Consider the following 15,966-nt stretch of genomic DNA (forward strand, 5'->3'; position numbering starts at 1 on the left):
TAGCAATTACTTCACAGCATTTACAATATGTAGTTATAGTTACCCCAATTTCACGTCACAAAGTTGTCCAAACATTACCAATGATTTTGAAATAAAAGAAACATATATCACCACTGCACATGTACGTCCCTAGCAGTCATCATCATTGGCATACATGTGTTCACAGAGGTGGACACTGCATTTGACCTTAGGCCAACCTTACCATTCTATTCTGTTAATTTTTCTCCATACAAGAATTTCTTTTCTTTGAATTCTTCTCCTTTTTAAGCATTAAGCAAAAGCACTGTACTGATTAGCCTATTTTTCATTTGGATGCAGAGGGGTAATTGCCCATTACCTTAAAACTTTGCCTAGTATTCTTTGATCTGATACAATTTGCAACAATATTAACAGCATTACAGTCAACCCACCTTAACAGCAATTTCATTTTGAGTGGAACTGAACAATTATGCTCTAAAATATGTATGAATAAATAAAAAATAAGAGGAAATTTAAAAAACAAAAATTCGAAATTACAGCATATGCATTACAAAGCTCATCTGATGCTGGGAAGCTGCATAATGGTGTACCACAGTCTTATAGTCACATGGTTTATCCATTTGTGTATACAGTACACTGTAAATCATTCTCTGATCTTTCCCTGCCCGTAATTTGTGAAAATATGCCTTCCAAAAAGCTACGTAAAAGTTGTGGTGAGCCTCCCAAGCCAAAAAAGGCATGTTCGTTGCTCAGTTTAAATGATAACGTCACCATTTTCTATATTTTGAAAGGCACTGTGTTTTTGATGTAAGTTCGGCTGCATTATAGGAAAAATGCATCAAGCATCAACACTATTTAAGAGAATTAAATTTGATCTACTTTTTGTGTTGTACCACAAAAGGCAAGAATGGTATTTTTAATTCATATACAGCAAACTCAAAGATAAAAAACTTGGAATGTTTGGTTAGAAGATATGGTATGGAAGAATGTTTCTATTGACAGCAATGCATTGCATGAGGAAAGCACTAACCGTACACGAATGTTTCTCAGGAGAGCTCAAGAGGAAGATGAAAAGGAAGTCAAAACTAGCAAAGACTTGTTTTATAGCTTTATGTGTCTACTTTGTAAAATCCTCAACCCTCAACATCCTCAAACCATGACATCATATATTGTCAGATATCACCAGAAATCTCTGTCTTGTCTAAATCTTCAGGATGGAAAGATGTTTTTACTATGTGAATGATGCTAGTTGTCGTGTAAGATTTTGCCATATAATCATTTTTTTGAAATAGTACAGAATATACATTTACATCCCAATCTGGTGGCAAGCAGCATTAATGTATACTACTACACACAACAGTAATTTTTGTTACATTATATATCCATGTTTTTTTGCAGGCACAAGACACTGTAAATCCTTAAATCATCTGCTGTCCACATCTTCCCAGCTTGATTACAAGCTTCCAATTTTCTTTTTCACTTCTCCAGTTCCAGCTGAAAGGCCACACCTATCCATACTTAGCACGATTAGACCAACAACAGTCAAGATCCTACAGCAGGAGTTTTGCCAACCTTCAGCTGATGGATCTCTCGATGAAACACTGAATAGGTGCACCACTTGTGCTTACCACATGGCTGCAGGTTCTAAAGGGGTCCTGAGAAACTAAGTTTCCAAGTCAGGAATGTGTTCCAAAGTTCCTGAGACAAATAATTTTCTCTACAGGTAACTAAGAATATCCTCCACAGCACACAGATTATCTACTCTATCGTCTACCTAACAAATTTGGACTTAGTTCTGCGAATAATACATGAATGAGCATGGATTTCAGCTAGACTACTATTCCATATTTAATTGTCTTTCTTTCATGAAAGAAACTGTCATCATAATTTACAAGGGCTCATATTTTTGCACTTTCCTTAAGTGGGATTAGCATGAACAAGATATTTTTTTATAACAATGAGACAGCTATGTCACTGCCACAACTTTAGATTAATGAGTACCCTGCAAATTTTTCCATGGAAATTTATATACAAGCCTTGGAAAGCTTTAGATCTTTTATTTTCAGCCAAATCTGTAAACGAAGCATTGTGTACAGTTTGCTGTTAAGCTATTACAGTGTATGACAGTCTTTCTCTTGTTCCACGATTAAGTTAAGAGTGCCTTCTCCTTACTATGCCAGAACAGTTAGTCTTTACCTCTGGAAATCATGGGATACAGAAGTACTTCCCCAATATTATCATCCATGGGATATATCATGAAGCTGGAATTTTAAATCCAACTTGTTCTACCTCATACAAGTTATTATGCAGAAAGGATTACAGTGAGCACTATTTGCAAGTTGATGCACTTTGAAGTATCCTGCACTTCTTCTCAGGAACTGGATTAAGTGGTCAGACTTGTCATCACTGAGCAATGGTAGAAACAAGACAAATTGTTCCTGAGCTGTACGGTTATTTTTGCATTTAAAGAGTTTCTCTGCTTCAAACACTATTCTGTGAGTCATAAGGACAAGAGTCTGATACTTATATCAATCAGCTGGTTTCAAGTAGGACCTATTGGCCCCAATCACTCAACATGGGGATTGGCAGCTAAATGCTTTCCATCAAAATACAAAGCTGGCTCACAATTTCTTATAATGAGAGTTTCCTTCCCTTAACTCCCACTTTTTCTGAAGCGCATGGCTAAGAAAATGAAAAAATCTTATGATGATTAATACCGGAGGACTGGGCATTTTTTTTTTTTTGTGCATAGCTAGTGCTGAATGACTTCTCCATTCCAGAATAACTGGTATTACCTGGAAGATTTTGTGACTCAATATTAGGCTAGTTAAAAGTAATGAGTTTGCATGAAAAGTATAGCTACAAATTTTTTTGTTGCAGGCAGTTCGGTCTACCACGTATGCATAAATCTAAACGACATTACACAATTTTAAAAATGTCAGTCAAAAGGTACAGAAACATTTGATAGTTCATACAATAATCACAGGTGTCCCTGGTAGCTACTGTATAAATATTACAACAGTACGGCTCAAATGCAATTAAAAAATATACACTGGCTAAAAAACTTAGTGTTATCAGTCATCTGTGACCTACCATGCTAAACATCACTTTTAAATGGTTGTTAACAAACATAGAAAACATCTTTCAAAATATACATAATTAACTAAATGTACATATAACTAATACATCTTTGAATGGTTAAATTTAAGGAAGTAAAATAGTAATCTGGGATGACAAAAAAATAAAATATACTCTCATTCTCTTATTCCTAATATGACCCAAGTGACGCAGTACTGAACTGATAAGAGAAATAATCAAAGTATAGTGTCTGGAGAACAACTGTACAGACTTGAAGATTATTTACAAATAGTAACATATACATATTACATAGGAATACAAATCTTAGTTTTGCAATGTCTTTTTTCCAAGATAAATGGTTCTGACAGGATACAGTAACGTTCTATACACAAGTACGATAAACTATAACTATTACATAAATACTAAATAGAACTGTAGGCAATAATGTATTATGATAATATAAGAGCACCTTAGGGAAAATATGTTTCATAAGCAATGGTTTTAGTTTATACACAACGGATGATCAATAGAGCAGAAAAACTGATAAAATGAATAATAAAACTTGCCTAAAACTGCTAGTTTTGCATAGTTGATACTGAGCAATCCCACTTACTAAAAGCAATAATACCTGATAAGTATCAGCATACCTTCACCTAAATGCTTTCCAGTGAATTACACATTTATAAATGCACGTAAAGATGCCTTCCTAAGAAATTATGTTGTATTCTGTTTAGAAACTGAACAGTAATCCTAGCCAAGTAATACATAACTACTACAGAGCTGTACCTACTGTATATAATGAACAGTACAGCATAGTTTCTCTTGAATGACAGTATAAGAAAAATCTTGGGTTTCCAAAATAAACTATCTTCAAAGAAACAAGTCACACTTACTTCTACATACTGTATATACTATTATAAAGACAGATTGAGCTACATTGCACTGGCAACAGCCAAGACCTACTGATAACTATGCTTTAGGGGTTTCAAACCCAAGCTAATATTTCATAAACTGAGGTTATCAACTAGTATTAACCCAAACCTTGAGATTCCAATAATATGAAATCATGTCATCTGCAGAAACATTTTTAATTTAAATTTAATTCATTATTTTGACCTTTTACTTTTGCCATTTTAAAACAAGCAATATGGTACAATTACTCAGCTTCAAAATGACACCATAAACAACAATGTACCATCAAAAATAATTTATCAGTAAACAATAAAAGAAAATTATTGCTATGCCCACATGCAGTCAATGTGTGATTTGCTACAGATGAGTTTCGGGAGCTCCTGGAATCTCTAAGGGTTTTAACATGTGCTCCACAAGTTCCAGCTTCAAAGTAAATGACTTACCCTCAAAACTGCTTGGATATATAATCATTACTGATGTAGATATTCTAATGTCACATGAATAAGTGTGGCATATCATAAAAATAAAGCCATGAGCCATAATATTTTATGTTCAAGCCACTGACCTACGATTGTTTTCACTACATACACTTAATAAAACCATATATGTGCCTGACCTTCATTACCGCTTTGCATGGAATATTCTTGAAAAATCAGTTAGCAGTCCTTCGATAACACGATTGTGCAACATGACGTCCGTCATGAGGTCATTGGATGTTGTTACCTTGCGCCAAAGCAGGCATGGACCAAACACAATGGCCAGATTTGATATACTCATACGGTTATCACTTTCAAATTCAGTCACTCTGCAGAAAAAACAAAAGGGATGTATCGTCATGCATATGTGAAAAAGGATTACTTATCATTTATAAAATATTATTGTAATCATGAAAAATAATCTAATGCGTGATTCCATATTATAAAAAATCATTAGCTCCTCAAGAATATAGACACCCCTTACTTAACCACAAAGTTCCACTCCCACAACTTGATCATTAGGTGAATTTGTCATTAAGCGAGGAACTGTTCCTTGCCAATATTTCAAACATACTTTATGGCACAGTACATTTTTAAATGTTTATACAGTAGTACCTGTATACTGTAATACTAACTCGTGCTCTCTGTATCTCTGTACCAGTGTTTTTATTGACTTTTATTTAAAGCAGTATACAGTATTGTGCTACTGTAAATACAGTAATTTAGTGCTAAATACATACATACATCTTTTAGTCTGTGTATGCATGCATGTGTATACTTGCACAAATGCATTATATTAAGGTAGACTATACACATTCAAAGCATTTGCTTGTTTGCCTCTCTCTCTCTAAATACTAAATTCTTTATGAGAGAGAGAGAGAGAGAGAGAGAGAGAGAGAGAGAGAGAGAGAGAGAGAGAATTCTTTCAGAGAGAGAGAGAGAGAATAGAGTAGGTGTGTAGTTTCCTAAATGCAATGCATACATGTACATACACACACACACACATGCATGAACAGACTAAAAATTATGTAACATGAACCAACTGTGATCTTGGAAACAAAAGCATGCCAAGGTGGAGATGGGGGTGAGTGGGAGAATACCCTTACTTGGCCCAAGTTATTTGGTCACCTTTTCCTTCAACCACAGGGACAAGCAGGGTGGCTGTGGTGGGTTCAAGTCATAAAGGCTTTGGTTTGTATCCCTGGGAAACATACAAATTGCTTCAAAAATTTGTTATTTATTCCTATGGGGATACAAACCATTACCTTCTATTAGGAGACTGAAGTTGGATCCCACCAGAAAGTCATGCTCACAGTTGCACATGCCATCAGAGATGACATGGCTCCTTAATTTTCTACCTGTTGACTAGAGCAGCAGGACCCTGGGCTAGAACAGCCTATGTACACAGGGACATTTCATTAAAGATTGTGTTCAGAGAAACATGGCATCTCCCGTAGGAAATTTCATGTTGGTTAGCAACTTATATGCTGGCTATTATCAAGTAATGGGTGCAAAGTAAGTTCTACCATGTTCCTTTACCTTTTCCCTTTTGTTAAAGGAAAAGGATACAAGGCAACACATTCTAAGACTAAACTAGAATTGGTTGCTCTTTATGTATTCACTTATATTTCATCCACTTCTTGTGTATGCTTTGTCCCAAATTTTGAATTTATAAGTGGAAAGGATAGAAGGCAAGGCAGTCACTCAACATTCATACTCCTGGACAATACAGAGCTTAGGTACTTGAAGAGATACGTTTCTGTCCAAATGGAGCTCAGGTGGCTACAAAACTTGCAGAGCAGTCACCACAGGTCCTAATAAGAAGGTATAAAAGGACTTGTGGGTGACATCCCTCAGGTAGAATAAAGTAAAGGTAGTCCATCTACACCAGACTCCTGTCCTAATTACCTGATGTACCGAGAAGTTTTTCTGAAAAGCAGTGAAGAGCCAACACCCCTGGCTTTGTATGCTCTTGCGGGAAGGGAGGAAGGTCTCCTCTGGGAAGGAGCCAAAGGCACAATCTATTGCCTCAAAAAGCCAGAAGGAGAAGGCGTTCTTGGAAATCTTCTTAAGCCTACCCATTCTAACAAAAAATCTTCTACACCCTGGCCTCACAAAGTAGGTTATTTTCAGATACAGGCATCCTTGCTTCAGTTTTATATGGGTTTTCTTTCAACACGTGATTTGCACCATGCACTAACTTCTGCTAAATCTCTGAGATTCTGTAACCACAGGTCTAGAACCAGGAAATGGGATCCATGCAAATAATGCAAAGAAACCAACTTATTTTTTATGCCAAATCATTTGCCATTCCTTGCTTGTTAAGCCCAATTCTTATAATGAGCCCCAAAATTTCATAAAAAAATATGTACATAAGAAAATTAGCAACTTTGGATTATCTCACCTTAGAAGATGCTGAAGTAAAACCTTCAAGGTCTCATAATTTTCAGAAGGAAGCTTCCGCACAGCTTTGCTTAGCTTTTCAACTTGTTGGTTCATCCGACGAAGTTCTGTTGAATGAAAGACACATTAGTTGTGATAGACTTGTGCCACAATGTACAGTAAAGTATCCTAATTATAATATTTTCATTTTTCAAGCACTGTACTCAGAAGCTGATAACAAATTTCTAGTATCTGTTGACAATTTAAAGATTAAGACTATTTCAGCACGAAGAAGTTCCTTAAATTAAGTCAGTTTCCTTTAGGTGATGACTGGAATCTCACTTTTATGACAAATCAATTGCTGCTGCTTATTAACCAAACTTTCTACTAATGAAAAAGTAAACATTTTTCATGAGCTACAAAAATTTATTCCTACTACATAAGTTATCAAAGGTCTGCTTTTCAAAAATAGATGACTGCACAAGATCTAAAGGCTTAGATACACTTACAAAACACGTACATTTACTTGGGTAACATAAAACCATATTAAACAGTCAATGACACAAACTGAAGTATACAGAGTTAATATTTAGAATATGTAAGGCCTCCACTTTATCAGGAATCTAAAAAAGACCCACTGATAATAGTTAAGACCACTGTACTCAAAATATAATGCAAGACAACTGAGCTCTGAACAATAAGGTTATAAAAATCTCCTTATCGGCACTACCTGGCATTTCACAGTAAGTAAGCACATGCATTACCAAGCCGAATTCCAAAACAATAACTCAACCATTATCTTCAACCAAAGTTAGGTAGCTGATGCTTGGAATCAGTTTTGAAATAGGAAACAAGTTTGATATAGATACTGGTAATGCAATAGCATACTGAAACAGCCAATTCTGCTTAAATGGAAGTAAATATAAAAATAAAAATCTAATGTTGCAAAAATATTTTCTATCTCCTCACTGACAATTAGAAACTAAATCCAATCTGTAAGGTATGAAGGCATGCACAAGGATCAAATACTGTACTGAAATCCCAAATTCAAATGGAACAATAAAAAGCTGATACAGTACTGATATTTACTGGTGTGGGTAATACAGGCATTGAAGTTTATTTGTTCAGTACAGGCAGCACCCGGTTAACGGCAGGCTCGGTTAATGGCGATCCAGTTTTACAGCGCTCGTCTAGCGACGAAAATTGCCGATTTCCACTTATCAGGGCCGATAATTGGGTATTGGCGCCGATACATACATAACAGAGGTGCCGATAACCGAAAATCAGCACTTTTCGGCGGCGATAAGCCCTGAAAATCGCCGAAAAAGCTCCAGAAATCGTCGATTTTCGGTTAGTGGCGATTTTCGGTTATCATCACACCCCTAGAATGGAACTCCCGCCGATAACATTGGACTGCCTGTATGTTATTTATGATTAACCATCTAATTAATCATAAATAGCCTTATTCTATACAACAGCTTCCCACCTGCACCAATTTACTAAATACTGAATTTCAAATACCCCATTGTACATGACCAGCCCACTCTCCATCAACTTGTCAGGCCCTATTTTTCAGTGCGGCTTTTTATGTGTACAGACGTACTCCATGCTGTCCTCCTAGGGTTAATAGCTCTTTGCATATTGTGTGATGTGCCATTCATTTAACTTTTCTCCATTACAATTGAGTTCTTTGTAATTTGTGAATTAATAACTGATTAAAGTAATTCATTAGTGTTTTGTGTCTTCTGGGTTAGTGGCATCACTTGATAGTGAAAAGATTGAAATTTCCATTATACCTTTAGATTTGGAGACTGGTTATTCATCCTTTCATTTTAGAATTATGTACTTTTGTTAAAGCAGTCATAGGATTCCTTCAATAATTACTGTCAGTACTTGTTTTTCTGACTGTACACGGTTTTTTTTTATAGTTTCACAGTAGCTTTTAAATCTAACCTTACTCTGGAATCTATGCAGGTATCCTTCACTGAAAGCAAATGGCTTGGTTATACTCACAATGGGATGAACCATGCAATTCCCAAGAAGAAAACTGCTCGCAAAATTTCATGTGAAATTGAATAATTTCAAATATTTGGGTTTCTTTTAACATTTTGTGATATTCAACACTCTACAACAAAGTTAAACTACACCCATATGCTGATTATGTATATTTATGGGCAACTGCACATCCCATATAATTACCTTTCACAAGTGGAATGGCATATATTGCATGTAAAAAATATAATCACCCACTGCAAGTGAACTGATAAAATTATTATTCAAATATGGTACCCTGAAATAATGACTTCAATGGATTACCATTATGCAGAATTACCTTTCATAGATGAAATATTAGACATGTCAAAAAGAATATTACATACCACATGAGAAGTACAGCAATACCTCGATCTTACATGCTTCGAGTTGCAAGAATTCACATACAAATGAACTTTTCATTGGAAACTAACTAATTGGCATACGCAATTTTTTCAGAGACACGCGACATTTGCAAAATCCTCAAGAAACCCTGCAGAAGTGGTTATGTTTAATTTTCAAAGTAATTTGTAAGTTTTCATGCTTTTATGTGTAAAACTGGCACGAAAAATTTGCATTATTTTAATTTTTGTACATAAATACTGTATGATACAAAGTAAACTAGCATACTTCACATTACAATACAGTAAAATCAGTCAAAATCACAAAACAGCTGTCAATGTAGACTCTCTCTCTCTCTCTTGGTACTTTAATATTTGCTTTGGCAAATGAGTTGTTTCTCTCTCTCTCTCTCTCTCTCTCTCTCTCTCTCTCTCTCTCTCTCTCTCTCTCTCTCTCTCTCTCTCTCTCTCATTTTTATGCATATGTAACATGTATGTTTATTTGTTTTGTATACTGAAGTTTTATAAATAAAACTGTACTTTGTTATTAATCTTCTTCATATTTTCCATGCTATAATTACAACTTTTTGCATTTCTAGAGTAAATTATTCAAGATTTTAAAATAATATGGATTCCCATTCTTCTCCACGGATGGAGCGAGGAGGGGGTGTAACCTAACTGTCAATTACCTTGACATCTAACATATTGACATCCTAACTGCAAAGGAGAGAAAATGTTGCCCACTGATGGTCAAATAAAATATTGCTACGGAAGGGATTTCTCTCTCTCTCCATCTCTCTGACATAAATCATGAATTTCCTTTTGATATTTAACGTATGAATAACTTCTCTCTTTCTCTGTCATAAATCATGCAAAATTTTCCTCTTGATACTTTACTAAGAACAAACCCCCACCCCTACCATCTCTCTCTCTCTCTATAATAATTCATGAATAATTTCACTCTTTTGACATTTAACATAAGGACAACCCCCATCCGTTTCTCTCTCTCTCTGTAATCTAATGAAATATGAATTACAGTACAGTATTAAGCTAACATTTAAATGAAATTAAAGTGCTTTTGGGACCGTGGTTTTGTCATATTTAGGGTTTAAACTCTAGAAACAAGCATTTATTAGTATTTTTAGTGGCATTAAACTTAAACTTTACGAGGGGTTGTGAAATCCTCACCTTAAATTCAAGGTATTGTGGAATCTAACCTACTAAAAATACCAATAAATTATCAAAGCCTTAGCCGTATTACTGTATTAACTTTACATTCAGCTACTAAAAAATACCAATTTCACTTGATTATCATTAAGCCTTAGCCATTTCACTGCTTGGCACTGGTCTCCTCAGTCATCAAAAAGTCTTGTCCGTGACATGGGACTATCTCCTCAGTCATCGTTCTTTTGGTTATATTTAGGCAGCTCGTGATAGATAATACATTTCCCTCATCTTTTTAAGGAGTTTTTGTCTATATTTTAGTGAAAAATGGCAACATTCGTGATTTGTTTCTAACTTACTGGTTGATCTCAGGACATACAGTAACCATCAAATGCTATAGAGGGTGGAGTTTTCTCTCGATGACGAAGCAGTTCAGAGGCTTTTATTCGGAAATGACCATGATAAAATCAGACCTGAACTATCAGATAGTTCTGATAGTGTCAGTAGTGAATATGGTGATGTTTATTATATCATAGTTATAGACTAACCTGCATTAGCTACTTTTTTTTACTTCAGAGGAGGAAGCAGACTTGTCAAGCACCAGAGATGGTGTGAGTAAACAAAGAAAACATGAAGCAATTGGCAAATAGAAGACCATTGACAATTCAGTTCGTAAAAAAATCAGTGCTCTGAAACTTTTACTGGAGATAATAAATTTACATTTTCCACAGAATGCCATGTCTATTTTTTAATTTTTTTGTGAGGTTTTTTCAGACGAAATTTTTGGCCGAGAGCAAGCATTCAAAGTTTGTAATAAAGATTTTCATATCAAATAACGAAAATGGCGTTACTTTGCTCCATGCTTTGCAAGTGTCATGCTGAAATGAATTACCAATAAAAGCTACATAATTCAGTATTTGGATAATTACCTACATATCATTTGTACATTTTATCACTCTTCTATAATAAAACATTATAATGGCGTACTAGTACACCATAATATCACAAGTAATGCAATAACAAAGAATCAAAGAACAAATATAAAAGGTAGAAAATTAGTCATTTATGCAATTAGCAGGACACTGCTCTCGTCACTAGTGGTGATAACAGGCTTGCAGCAAAAAAAAGGTTAATCTTTGGGATCTGTCTTCCATATGAAGCCACTGACCAACACAACAATCACAACTTGACAGACTGTAATCTAACCTTTTTACAATAAAATCCCAGATGTTCAGTACTTTAAAAATTTTACTATTTCTCTGAAATGTTAATGCAAAGGCTTCCTATTCTCTAGGTACAACATTTCTCAAAAAGCATAGCTTCATGCTGCTTCAGATTTCCACTTAATGCAAGATATATTCCTCCAGAGACATAATTTATTTTCTCTTGTCATTCTTTACACACTAAAGTCATAATTTATGTTTAGTAACGTTCTGAGTAATCTATACAATACCAGCTCCATTAAGTACTGATACCCCAGTCCTCCACCTTCCTACAAATTCTTTTATTTTTTGTTCATCTTACAAACCCTGTTCATATACTGGATATCTTCATGCACTTGCATCAATTGTCGTTAAAGAACATGCCAAAACTCAAATTCAAGACAATGCAATGGCAGTGGCATTAAGCAACTCTAATATCTAATGGCCAAGCAATTTTACTCACCTGCTAATACTATGTAACTGATGGCATGAAAAAATCAGACCTTATCACTTCAAGTCCTGAAGTATCTACTAATTTTGAACTTCTAAAACAACTTATATTTACCCAGAAAATACAAAATTAGGCAATTCATATGTCCTACAGACTTCACCAACCCAAGTAAATATCCATCTTAACTGGTCATTCCATGTCCTTTACCTTTATGCTGACGTACAGTAGTTTTTTTTTAGCATTATTTACAAGGAAATACTGTCTACATTCCCCAACTCAGAATTTTTAAGTAAATATTAACACCTTACTTATTCTACATAAAAATAAAGACACAAAAACCTAGTCACTTATAGTTATGGAGTACAGAGGCTATGTGACATTGAACATGTAGATCTTTGAATCTGTCGACAATTATACAAAAACAATATTTAAGATTGTTTCATAACAAACCCGTCACTCACAAAACGCCTTCAACTTCTGTATTAGCTTCTTCATATAAACACTTCAAAATAGTAATTCAAGGAAAATGGTCCGCTGGCTGGTTAGCAGTAATGTAAATGCACACCTCCAACACCTGAGTCCCAGCTAAGTAATCAAATAACTTGCTGAGGTCTCCTAACTGCCAGCAAGGTTCATTGATATCCTATAAATCCAGAGCCTTAATTGTTTCTTTTTTGTTGTTTCCTGGTTTTCTCTTTTCCACTTGGCTGCTCGAAAATTAACACTTGAGATTATTGTTATCATTATTGATAAATTTCAAATATTTTTGCATCCTACAGCGTGCTTTACTGCCATGTATGCTCTGCCACCTAGCACTTTCACTGTTGAGTGATGACTGATATGAATCAGACTGCCAATTCAAAGGTTGACCGACTAGAATGGACTTAGTTGTCTTATTGGGTAAGAATCTTTGCAACCCTGCTTCAGATGCTTCAGTGGTAAGACTGATGGTGTAACTTCAAAACTGCTCATAGCAGTTATTAGCATGATGGGAATTCAAGATGACTTTGCACCTTCAATCCCATGATTAGAATTGACAACTTCATTTAGAGAGTAGTTCACTTGGAAATTACAATATTATTTCCAGCTAAGCAATTTAGTAACTGACAGAAAGAATATGCTATTTAGGTCACTCGTGGAAAGAACACATGCCAAATCTCTAGTGAATAGCAATTGTTGCAAGTTGGATTCAGAGAGCGATGCAGTAATAAGCCTTGGGATTTAAGAATGATTTTACCCGCCTGAGTGTCAGGATCCACCAGAAGCAGCCATGGTCCTCAAGATAGAGTTGACCATCAAGAACTGAAGAGTCAAACGTGGGCATCTGACCATTGGTTTAAAAGGCATGGTCCAACCTTGGAAATGTCAATGACCAACAAATTACAATTATAAGCAAGTCAGAAGCTTGATGTTGGTTTGGCCTTGTTGTTGCAAAACTGGTCCAGCAAACTGCAGCAGTGGTTGATACTGCTTGCAGATATAATGGAAGGCATATCTCTGTAGTTAGTGATCAATGAGGATTAGGTTTCAGCTGACCAAGCTGCTGGGGAATGGCAATTAATACCATGGCGGTGGAATGAAAATGTACATAGGGTAAATGAAGATAAGAAGACAGCCTTCAAGCTCTGGCAGAGGGCAGGCAGGGAAGAAAGATATATATAAGGGAAGGAGGGACACAGGTTCAAAGGCAAGTTGCAAGGGTAAAAAGGATGATGATAATAGTAATAGTAATAATAATAATAATAGCAGTATCATGACAGAAATGAAGACCGATTTCTCTTGCATAAAAATGCACCATTAGCATGGAGAACAAGTCTTACAATGGGTACATAAGGCCTGTATGTAGGAGAAACACGGACAATAAAAGGGGAATTGGGGATTGTAAAAACATGTCACTCCTGTAGGAGGGTAGTGCTATCAATACACCACACATGGTGCACTGTAGGCATTACTTAAGATTCTTTCCAGTCCCTTTTACTGCACATCCATTCATATTTTCATTCTTCCATCATACTTTCCATCCTCTCCTAACAATTTTTTCATAGTGTGGCTGTGAGGTTTCCCCTCCTGTTACACCTTCAAAATCTTATTACTCTCAATTTCCCTTTTAGCACTGAATGACCTCATAAGTCCCTGTGCTTGGCCTTTGGCCTAAATTTTATGTTCAAATCTATTCCAAAAGCTTGTGACCACAAAATGTTATAATAATTAGGATGCAATAAGTGTTGACCTCTACAATGGAGAACCAGGTTCTTTACTAATTTCAAGTCCATGAATCTCAAAGAGGTCATTCATTCCAATCCACTATTTAAAGGTTTTCTGTAACAGCTTGAGCCACTCTGCTAACCCTCCTAAACAGCAATTTGGAAGATCTATGAGTGATGATTTTATGAAGAAACAAACTGAGTTTTTATAACACAAGACCCACTTTTTCATTCTAAACCATCACTCTTATAATGCGTTAACTCCTTCAAGCTGTAGGTCCCATTGCTAGGTAACCAACTGGTTCTTAGCCGTGTAAAATAAGTCAAATCCTTTGGGCCTGCCCTAGGAGAGCTGTTAATCAGCTCAGTGGTCTGGTTAAACTAAGGTATACTTAACTTTTTTTTCCTTCCAGCCACACTGAGCTTTCAGCCTCATACCTAGAATATACAAGTCAAGTTATTACCTAGCTGGGGATGAAGTATATCTTAGTTTAACCAGACTGGGGATGAAGGTACACATACACACTGCTGCCAACTAGCCAGCAATCTTCAAATTACTATCCAAAAATGTGCTTAAGATGAAGCCAACATACAAAATGAGGCAAATGAGTGAGTGATGAGTTTGTAAGATAAAACTAGTTTTGTGTTATAAAAATTTCTGTGTCTGACATGCCTGAGTCTAAAATGAGGAAAAACACAAAAAAAAAAAAAAATTACAGGCAATTAAGTCACTTTACACGCCACAAACTTGCTTCTTAAGATTTCACACCTCAGTATTTCTAACAACTAACAATTAAAATTTTAAAACAGTTAGTCTCCTGTTCTATACGATTTTACACAAGTATACTTTTTTAACACAAGCTCATATTTACCGAAGTCTGTAGCTTGAATGAAGTCATCGTAGTTTGCAAATGGAATAAGAGGCTCCTTCAGTTCTCGGAAAAATAGCTTTAATGCTCCAGAAAGATTATGAACATCTTTTTCTCTGCTTAAAACAGTGTAGTTTCTCTGTGCAATCTGGAAAAAGATAGGGTAAGCTGAGAAAAAAATGGCAATGTAAAAAAAAAAGCACAAAGAAAAACATTTCTTGAGGACAGGGAATGCCTAAACAACAGACCTAATTAAATGTGTTCACATAACTTTTCTGAGAGTTGCACAGCTTCAATGAATTCTTTATTAGAACTCTATAAAGTCAACTGAACTCATGAGATTGAATACTTATTTAGTTAAATCTAAGCCCAACTTACAGGCTACAATATTTATGATATTTTACATAAGACTTGAACAAACTTTTACATTCTTAGCTTAATTCTTGTTCCTCATTCTGGTCATTTATTTAAAAAATTGTGAATAATGAGATTAGAAAAATTGAGTGTATAGGTTAAAATGGAAAATTTTCAAACCTGAGAATAAATTAAAGAACAAATTTACTGTGAAAGAGAATACCAAAATACATTCACAATTCTTGTCTGTGATCTTTATAACTTAATAACCCATTGCATGAGATCTGTAAAAAGTCAAGTGAAATCACGAGAATAAATATTGATTTACTGATTGTAGCCCAGCCTACACCAATTAGCCTAGCTTATCATAGGTTACAATATTTATGAAATACCATACAAAGTTTGGGCAAACTTTACAATCTAATTCTAGTTTCATATTCTAGTTATATATTTAAAAGATTGGAGAACAAATTGCTAAAAGAATAAATTTATTCTAAGGATGAGAAGTAAAAAAAAAATTGGC

At 35.2% G+C, this 15,966-nt stretch overlaps 1 protein-coding gene across 2 annotated transcripts in view; it reads right to left on the reverse strand.

Annotated features, from left to right (window-relative positions):
* Window positions 1-218: 218 nt before the first annotated feature.
* LOC136828911 (uncharacterized) overlaps window positions 219-15,966 on the reverse strand; it is a 53,590-nt gene continuing 37,842 nt past the window's right edge. The window contains exons 13-15 of one of the 2 annotated variants that reach the window (XM_067087231.1): window positions 15,093-15,237; window positions 6,850-6,955; window positions 219-4,774 (exon numbers count right to left, since the gene is read on the reverse strand). In XM_067087231.1, the coding sequence (XP_066943332.1) occupies window positions 4,591-4,774; window positions 6,850-6,955; window positions 15,093-15,237 (435 nt within the window). In that variant the 3' untranslated portion in view covers window positions 219-4,590. The remainder of the gene's footprint in view (window positions 4,775-6,849; window positions 6,956-15,092; window positions 15,238-15,966) is intronic. The other variant, XM_067087232.1, reaches the window with a different exon arrangement.

Source organism: Macrobrachium rosenbergii, chromosome 43 (assembly GCF_040412425.1).
Source record: "Macrobrachium rosenbergii isolate ZJJX-2024 chromosome 43, ASM4041242v1, whole genome shotgun sequence".
NCBI classification, from domain to species: domain Eukaryota; kingdom Metazoa; phylum Arthropoda; class Malacostraca; order Decapoda; family Palaemonidae; genus Macrobrachium; species Macrobrachium rosenbergii.